This window comes from Nannospalax galili, unplaced genomic scaffold (assembly GCF_000622305.1).
Source record: "Nannospalax galili isolate Female #2095 unplaced genomic scaffold, S.galili_v1.0 scaffold1688, whole genome shotgun sequence".
Taxonomy (NCBI): Eukaryota; Metazoa; Chordata; class Mammalia; order Rodentia; family Spalacidae; genus Nannospalax; species Nannospalax galili.
In genome coordinates this window covers 2,034,917-2,044,246 of record NW_008358621.1, presented here as the reverse complement: position 1 = coordinate 2,044,246, position 9,330 = coordinate 2,034,917, and the positions used below count along the sequence as shown (strand labels likewise).

The window sequence follows — 9,330 nt, the reverse complement described above, 5'->3', positions numbered from 1 at the left end:
AAGTAACAACCTGGCACCACTGGTGTTGGAAGTGCCTGATGGGGTGCTTAATGAACCAAGGCCACCCTGACTTGGGACTACAAAGCCGAGCAGGATCTTAAGTGTGTGAGAAAGGCTGACAGTGAAAAGACACAGAGAAACAGGAGTTTACTGTCTAGTGTCAGGTTGATGAGATAGAGAGATATGTTGGCAAAATTATGTTTTACTTTCACCTCTGGAACTGTGAATCTTAGCATGACTGTTCTGCGGTTTTTGTGATCTTTGCTGTATATATCTCAAACCTTGCAACTGCAAACATTACACTCAGACTTTCATCAAGCTCCTTTTGCGTCTGTTTGTCACTCGCCGACTCCTTGTCCACCCTCTCGACGACCCTGTTCCCATCGGACTGAACTGCCCCGGTCTGGGCTGGTCCGTTGCAGTTTTCCTGATCACTGGAGAGATCCCAGGAATTAATCACTCATCCACTCATCACTGGTGAAAATTGGAGGTCGATGTCGCAGGTGGCTGTTGCAGAGGGCTGGAAGGCCAGCCACGCCTTCTGATTTGAAATCTCTTGCTTTCTGCTATGGCGCATCTTCACTGTCAGCTTACCTGGATTGGAATCTCCTAGGACACACTGGATATGCCGGAGAGGCTGTTTCCATCCAGTTTTAACTGAGGAGGGAAGACCCACCCTTTATGTGGGTGACATCACCCACGGGTTGGGGTTCCAGACTGGATAAAAAAGAAGAGGGGAAAGCCAGCTAAGCATCAATCTCTCCCCCTCCCTCCCTTCCTCCCTCCCTCCCTCCCCCCTCCCCCTTCTCTCTCCCTCTCTCCCTCTCTCTCTCCCTCTCTCCCTCCCTTCCCTGGCTCTGAACACAATGCTTGATACTCCAGCCAGCATGCCTTCCCCCCCATGATGGACCTTATTCCCTCAAATCATGAGCCCAAAAAACCCCTTCCTTCCTCAGGTCGCTTTTGCCAGGAACTTTGTCACCAGAACGAGAAAAGTACCCAAGACAGTTCTCACCCCCCTTTTAAGGAGGAGGATGCTGGACCAGAAGCTTCCTGAGGTTCTGACTCGGGAATTAGAATTCAATTCCCGAGTGACCTTAAATAATTGGTGTGACTTCTCTAGGCCCCAGTGTCCTCATTTTATACAGGAAAGTATGAGAGACCTCCTCAGAGGGCTGCTCAAAGGGGATGAGGTGACTCAAGTGCTCGGCATGCAATGCATGCTCAGCCTCAGTGAGTGATCAAGTGTATAGTAAGTGCTTAGCTAATTCACTCTCCTTCCTTGACTGACACTGAGTTCAAGCTGCTCTTGGAGGTTACCCTCGCGGGGAGATCCGTTTCTCTTTCTGTTTTTGTTTTTGCTGCACACTCCTGCCTCCCAATGCCAGGAAGCCTTGGCATTTCTCTCCAGAACCTTGCTTGTCACATTTGGTGGCATCAGCTGCTTGTTAGGAAGCCACAACTGGGGAGACTGACAGCTGGTGTTGTGCCTGCCTCTGGGGAGGAAAGGGCTGTGTTCACCGTCAAGGCCCTGCTGAGGAAGTGGCCGGCCCAGCCCAGGCTCAGGTAAGGCATAGGAAGGGGTCTGTGGTCCTAGGGAAGTAAGTGTCCTCAGAGCCTTCGATTCTCCTCCCCTTGCTACCTCCTTTGGCTTCCCCACCCTTGTGTAGGGACCAGACTGTTTCACTAAGCTACACGTGGCTCTGCCACGTTTCCGTTGATGGGAGAAGATCACAGACAATTTCCATCAACTGCCCCTACCCGCGCCTCGTTGCTAAGCTGACCCTGAGAACTTTCTGGCAAACACCCAAGCAGGGGACCCACCACCAGCACATTTTGTGCCCTCCACCAGGCCCTGTGCTAGGGCAAGCTCATCCCTGACATCAATCAGCACCCCAAACCTCTGTTGTTCATGAACCAGCTACACTGTACAGAGAGGGAGAGCCGAGACTCACAGGGTGGCGTGACTTGCCCCCAAACCCTGTGACCAGTGAGTGGCCAAGCCTGGTGAAAGTCCTGCTTGAAGGGCTGCTATTTGTGACAGGTGGAGTTGGTGACCGTGATAAGATAGCAAAGATGACATTGACGATATCCTTCTGCCCTGAGGGCTCATGGGCTGCCTGGAGCAGTGTCTGCCTGTGGTATAGGGGCACCACTGTGCCGCCCCCAAGAGCTGTGGGGAGTAGCTCTGGATGTTACCTATAATGTCCACTAGGTGTCGCCCGAGGTCTAGGAAAGAGTTGAACTTTAAAAAAAGGAGGGTCCCGAAAGCCGGGGGGGGGGGGGGGGGGGGGGGGGGGAGGGAGGGGGGCGAGAGGTGGCGCTGGAGTAAGAGAGGATGAACTTTGGGCATTGCAGGATGCAGGTGCACTTACATACATTCAGGGAGAATACTCATACACACAAAAAAAATAAAAATAAAATAATTTTTAAAGAAAAGGCTGAACAGCAGTGCAGAAAAGCAGACTGCTCCACAGAAGACGGGAGGGCGGGGGACAGAGCCCATGTGTTTCAGCTTCGTCCTCCTCAGGGACCTGCCCCTCCTCATGTCCTCAGGAAAGGCTCTGGGAGTCAGCACAAACAGGCGCTGGACACCAGAGGAGACGGGTGTGCATGCATGAAGGGACCTGAATGGGGAAGAAACCGGGACGGGGACCCAGGCGGACTGTTCCCTGTAGCCACCACAGCTTCAGAATGAGTGACCAGAAGTTCCTGTTTTCCTGCCCTTCTCTGGCACCCCCGCCCCTACTCAGCTCACTGAGACAGTCCCATGTCAAGCTGTGACCTTCAGGCCAGAGATTCAATCACAGACAGTGCTGAGACAACAGCACTGGACAGAGAGCTGACACCGGTGGTGTCGGGGACCTCAGCCTGCAGGCCCTTGCCCATGACCTTGGCACTACTTTCCGGTCTTTGCCTTAGTTGTGCAGGACCACATCACCTTCAGGAAGGGAGTGAGGGATGGATAGACCACGTAAGCTGTGGGGTGTCAAGGAACTCACTTCCCCCAGGCCTGGAGACCCAGGAGTGAGCCCCTGTGCCCTCCCTGGCTGGACCAAGGAGCACCCAGCAGTGACAGCCAAGGCAGGGACCTTTATTAATGGGAGGAGGGGATGCTACATCCGGTGGCAATTCTGTGGGCGTGAGGTACAAGTGGATGGGACTCCACAGTGGCCGAGTCTCACTGGCCTGGCCTTCCTGAGGATAGGTATGTGCCCACGAAGGGGCCCATAGGTCAGGGGCCATGACCCAGTAGGATGCTCTGAGCGCCTGTCTCAGTTCAGCCCCTGGGTTGTTGGGGCCAGTGAGACACGGGGGAGAAGGGAGGCTTGTTGGCTGAGCTCCTGAGAGGGTAGACGAGGAAGATCACACTGACAGGGAAAGTTGGGTCAGCACAAACAAGTGACCACTGTGTCACACCACTGCCAGCAACGGGTGAACCCCAGAGGAGTCCCTCCCCACCACAGTTACCCCTCAGTCCCAAATACTGCTGTTCCAGATGCTTCTGCTTGGCAAGGCTGCCCACCCATTTTCATCGATGTCCTTTCCTGCCTCTTCCTCCACCCTGCTTGGCCATCTGTCCCCAGTGACAATGTCCCATGTAGCCCCTGTCAGGGCAGGCTGAGCTGCTTGATGGCTGTTCTCAGAGTCCAGATGAGGCTGGCATCTTTGGGTCCTCGGAGTTGACATAGGATGAAGGCTGAAGACAGATCTGAGGTAGGGCTGGAAACTGCTGACCCTGAGGTAGAAGGTGAGGTGCACTGGGGGACTGGGGGAGGTAACACCTAAAGAAACACAGGGTCAGGCACAGTGGAGAAGCTGACCTGTGAGCCAAAGCCCTCACCCCTGCCCAAGATTCCCCAGAGTCATGGGGCCTTGCACCCCCAGGTACCACTAACCCACCACCATCCCTTCGTTTGAGGACACTCCCTTGTGCCCTCCTTCCTGTCCAAGGAGGACCCAACACTGACATTCAAGGCAGGTACCTTTATTAATCTGAGAAGGGGATGTTACGTTCTGTGGAAATACTCTGTGTGGGAGGGGGGTGAGGTACGGTGGACAGGACCCCACAGGGTCTTATGGGCCTAGGGGAGGTGTGTTCACGAGACAGTCCCTTGTCTCACCTCCCCCACTTGCTCACCACCTGCTCCCTCTCCATCACCTTCCTAACAAGCCTCCTTTGACTCCTGCCTTACCTACAACTTTTATGCCCCTGTTCTCTAAGCTGTGACCCCAGACCTCAGTGTCTTCCTGCATGGGGAGAAAGAGCTCTGGGTACTCCTACACTGGCCTGACTGCCTTAGGGAGAGCTAGCCTACCACTCTGAATTTCGATGGGGGCAGGGCAGGGTGGGGTGTACTGCCTTTTGCACAGAGGGACAAGAAAAGCTGTGCATGTGTGCCCGCCTGCCAGCCTCTGCACACACAGAGGTATTCAACTGTGCTCATGGGCTTCCAGTGCCCCAGAGCACTGGGTAACAGAGGCCAAACTTCAGGGCTAGACATATCCTGGAGGCTAAGGGTAAGATGGGGCCATCTGCTCTGTGAGTGGGGCTCTAGAGAGCCACAAGTCCCCAAAGCGAAAAAGAATCTCCTTGAGCCATCTTGTAGGGTCCCAGGGTCCTCCAGAAGCCAGGCCTCATTCCCAACTCACTGCCTGCCTGGGAGTGTGTTCCTGGACAGACCCCTGCTCAAAGCTGGTTCTGGATCTCAAAGGCCCTGGAGTTGATCTGGACCAGCCACAGAGTGCCACCTCTCCTCTCTCAGGGTTGCCTTCCAAACCCTGCAAGCCATGTGCCAAGAACAGACTCAGCAACAAGACAGCTACACTTAGCGTGAGGCTGACAGAGTGGTGGCCACAGTCAGGCCCTTGCCTTCCAGAGTCTCCTGGAACTGAGCTCACTCACTATAGGATTGGGAGAGGACTACAGGATAGCCCGTCTGACCCCACCTATCTGGCCTAGACCCCAGCCAGACCCTCAACCTTCTTCTTTCTCAGACCTCAGCAGGGCTAGGGCGAGAAAGAGGTCCAGGGGACGCCATGTTCACAGGTGACAACCTCAGGGAGCGGGTCATAGATGCTGCAGTTTGGCGTGGGGCCCTGGCAGTAGATGTTGAGGTAGCCACGGTGCTGATCCCTGTATGTCTGGTCTTTGAGGCACAGAGTCACGTTCTTGTCACACTCACATGTCTGCTTGTCACAGTCTGTCTCGTTGAGCTCACCTGTCACAGGGAGGAAGTACAGGGTTGCCTGCATGTATGTAAGTGCACCTGTGTCATGCAATGCCTGAGGAGGTCAAAAGAGGGCATTGGATCCCTTGGAACTGGAGTTACAGTCACGTAGGCACTGGGAATCAAACCCGGGTCTTCTACAAGAACAGCCAGTGCTCCTAACCACTGCGCCATCTCTCTCCAGCTCCAAGAATAGTACTTTCACCAACTCATACCATGAGCTATTCTTCATGTCACGCTAATTGCTAATATGAGAGAACACTTGCAGTGTCAGTGTGTCCCATGCAGTATTTGGGATATTCTTATCTGAGAATATTTGTCCTAAAGTCCACATGCAGTGGGAGGAGGCAGGGTGTGTTCCTGGGTTTGTCTTTTGGTCCCACCCTCAACCCAAGGCCCCGGGTATTGTGGGGAGGGACTTACTGCAGACAATCTCGGTATTGTTTTCAATTGTGTGGTCATAGTGGTCCACATAGGGGCGGCAGCCCTGGTCAAAGAGTTTCTGGTAGCAGCAGTCGTGGGCATGGCAGCACCTGGGGAGGGCAGAAGTGAGGGGCAGAGACCTCAGTCTTCTGTTTCAGTCCCTCGTGATCAGATCTTCAGACCGCGGTCCAGAGAGGTCACATGGCCAAGCGGAGCTAAGGCTGGCCCCTGGATTCCGAGGTCCTCGATCTTGCCTCTTTGTCTTATCATTGGGGTTCCCAGCTCCCCCCTGCAGCTTGAAGCCCAGGATGAAACTCAGGAGGCATCAAATGTCCTAGTAGTGTGGTCAGGAAAGGGGCAGGGAAGAAGACAGGGCCTGGCTTAAAACCAGCATGAAGTAGCTAGCTCTGACTCTGTGCTGGATTATGATGGATAGCCAGGGAGGGGACAGGGGTCAACAGGCATTGGGAGGGTGGGGGACAGGATGCAGATGCAGAACGAAGGAGGGAAGGAAGCCAGCTGCCAGCCCCTTGTGATGCCAGACTCCATGCTGGCTGCTGCCAGGGAGGCCAGAGCAGAAGCCATGGCTTTCGGGGGCTCCCATCTGAGGGATGGGGTGTGGTCTAACAGGGTGGACCACACCCCTTGTGGAGTGTCAGCCATGTCCTGGCACACTCATGTGTGTCTGTGGGGGCAGGGAGAAACAGACATAAAATTCTACTCCTTCCCAGAGAGAGGCTGAAATACAGATAACAGGAAGCATCTAAGATGTCAAAGATGGTGCTCCCGGCCACCAACTCATCCAGTAAGCCTGGTCCTTTGTGAGAAGCATCCCCTCCTTCCTCAGGCTGCCTCCACCGGTCCCCAGAGGAACCCAGGCCTCGAGTACCTACCAGTCCACCTCATCCATGGGCTGGCCTCGGCCCCCCAGCCCGCAGTAGCAGCCGTAACCCACGTAGGACAGGATGGCATTTTTGCCTGTGATGACCTCCACCATAGACTTCAGGTTCAACAGGCTGCTGTGAGTGGTGGACACAACTGCAAGAGAACTGGGAGTGTGAGTCCAGCCAGTGATGCCTCAGAGCCCAGGGGACCAGGTGAGGGGGGGAAGAGGCAGACAGTGTGGGAGGTGGCAGGGCGCAGAGAAGAATGCACAGCCTCCCAGGCTGGCGTGTTACCCTCTCCCTGAGCTCTACAGCTCTGAGGACCGAATATGCTTCCCATCAGCTGAAGGCTTGCTCTGTGCCAGCCTAGCACTGTCCTACACCCTCCCATTTGATAACTCATTGGGTGTTCACAGCAACCCTACAAGCTGTTATCGGACTTTACAGATAAGCAGACTGAGGCTAGAGCACTGAGTAACTTGCCTAGGGTCACAAGGCAGAAGGCGATGGAGAACATGGACCCACACAGGGAGGGCACCTCACTCAGTCACACCCTGCCTCGATGCTCAGCTTCTGAGGGAGCCACATCCAGATAAACCAATAGTAACGTGAAATATTCAATCAAAATGACAGTTTAGCTGTTTGTCACCCCAGCTATGCCAGGAAGCTGAAGCGGGAGGATTGAACATGTCTGGTTGCCTGGGCTACAGTCTGGTCAAGGCCAGCCTGGGCAACTTAAAGAGATCCTGTCTCAAAATGAATAGTAAAAAGAGGCTGGGGATATAGCTCAGTGGTAGAGAGCTTACCTAGCATGGGCTGAGGCCCTGGGTTCAATCCCCAATAGTGTACACATGCACACACACACACACAAACCATAAACACACCACACATACACAAAGCATACACCACACAAACCATACACACCACACATACACACACAAACCATACACCACACACAAACCATACACACACCCACACATAAACCATACACACACCACACACACACAAACCATACACCACACACAAACCATACACACACACACCACACACACACAAACCATACATACCACACATACACATACACAGAGGCATGTACGCAAGCACACACACGCATGCATTTCATACACCTGGGCTAACATCATAGCTAGGCAACACGAACTCTGGATTCAGTCTCCAGCATGGCAAGAAGGGGAGCGGGAGGGGGAGGGGGAGGGGGAGTCATTTTAAGTCAAACCATTACACTCCCCAAAGAGGGACTTCCTCAGAGCTTAGAGCCTGGACAGGGCTTCACAACCATCACATACTGTTGTGAGGTACAGGAGTTTGGTTCTGGGTCCTCCCCTTCCCTTCTTGACCTGTGGTGTCTCTGCCCCTCAAGAGAAGGCAAAGGTCTCACCACTATCCTGGAGTTGGTGCATCTCAGGATACATACTGAGGAAGCAATAGTGCAAAGACATACCACACACACAAACCACACACACACACACACACACACACACACACACACAGGACAGCACATACATCACAAAGAATACACAGAGACACCGGTGTACAACCAGTGCCAACCCCAAGACACATTCATCTGATGTGTGGGACTCAGACACACCTACACACATGCACAGACAGGCATCTAGCTGCACACAAACTCATTAAGTCCTGCCAGCATGGAGGCTCACTAATACACAGCTTAGGCCCACAGTGATGGCCAACACAGCCAGTTTACAGCACTTGTTCTGCTTTGCCCACGCCAGTCAGCACTCATTAAATGAAGCCTCAGCATGTTTACAAGTGGCCAGAGGACCAAACAGGTCCAGGGAGAGGATGAAGCCTGTCAGGAAAGCGGAGGCCCAGAGAGGGGAAGGAACAGCCTGCCAGTGGTACAATGTGGACACCACTTTTCTAGGAAAAGGCTGGAGGGGACAGAGGAGGGGTTTCCATGCTCACCACTGCCAGCCAGGACTGCGATGGCGAAGAATTTCTTCATACCCAGGCTGAACCTGAGAAAGAGGAAAGCCCAGCCTGAGTCCTTCCTCTCTACCTGCCTGCAGCCCAGCCTCATCCCAGGCACCACCCAGGCTTTCTCTTGATGCCCTAGTTGCTGTCACCCAGCCCTGTGTTCTGTGCCTCCCCAACCTGGCCTGTACCCTCTGGGAGGAACACACTCCAGGGTGACAGAGCTGACTTCCCTCCATGCTCAGCTCCAAGACAGGAGCCCAAGCTAGATTGAGCACTCCTGCTCACACCCCAAGGAGTTCTAGGACCAGGGTCATGGGACTCTGGCTGGCAGGTGGGTCTTAATCCTAAAACCAAGAGACTTGGGTCCCTGGATTCTAGTTCTAGCTCTTTCTGCATATGTGGAGTGACTGGGTAGATTCCTTCAACTCTCAAGGCCTCTTTGGGTCTCTCTGGGCCTCAAATGCAGCATGAGGTTGACTAACTCATCCCAAAGGTCCTTCTAGGGCTAAAATGCAATGGCTTGCCTTTGCCTGGTGTGCAAAAACTCAGAGTTCTCCTTCCAGGAGAAACAGCCCTCTCTAGGAATCAACTCTTCATCTTGCTCCCTGCCCTCTCCATGGAAAGTTCCATCCCAAGGGAGCAGGCACCTACCTGGAGGCTGTTGCAGGAGAAGAAGCCCTGAGGCTCCGGCCCCTCCACCCAGGAAGGCGGCTAACCAGCACCTTCTTCCTGAACCCTTTGGGGTTGGCCTGCGCCCCATCTGCCATGTCCTGGATTTGGGGAGGCCAGCGACATAGGGCTTGAAAGGTCCTTGATGTGCTCGGAAGTCTCTGGGG

At 54.1% G+C, this 9,330-nt stretch overlaps 1 protein-coding gene across 1 annotated transcript; it reads right to left on the bottom strand.

The window, feature by feature from the left end:
• Nucleotides 1–5,010: 5,010 nt before the first annotated feature.
• Nucleotides 5,011–9,261, bottom strand: Pla2g2f (phospholipase A2 group IIF). Its single transcript, XM_008821852.1, has 5 exons — nt 9,146–9,261; nt 8,483–8,535; nt 6,548–6,692; nt 5,655–5,764; nt 5,011–5,222 (listed from the first exon to the last, which is right to left on the bottom strand). Exons 1-5 carry the CDS (start codon nt 9,259–9,261, stop codon nt 5,011–5,013), a joined length of 636 nt encoding a protein of 211 aa, XP_008820074.1.
• Nucleotides 9,262–9,330: the final 69 nt, after the last annotated feature.

Bases quoted from the DNA above. Each gene is read 5' to 3' on its own strand.
- Pla2g2f (XM_008821852.1), bottom strand. From the start codon at position 9,261: ATGGCAGATGGGGCGCAGGCCAACCCCAAAGGGTTCAGGAAGAAGGTG. The intron at 8,536-9,145 runs GTAGGTGCCTGC...CCTCTTTCTCAG, and splicing joins TCTCCTGCAACAGCCTCCAG to GTTCAGCCTGGGTATGAAGA. The intron at 5,223-5,654 runs GTAAGTCCCTCC...TCCCTGTGACAG, and splicing joins CAATACCGAGATTGTCTGCA to GTGAGCTCAACGAGACAGAC.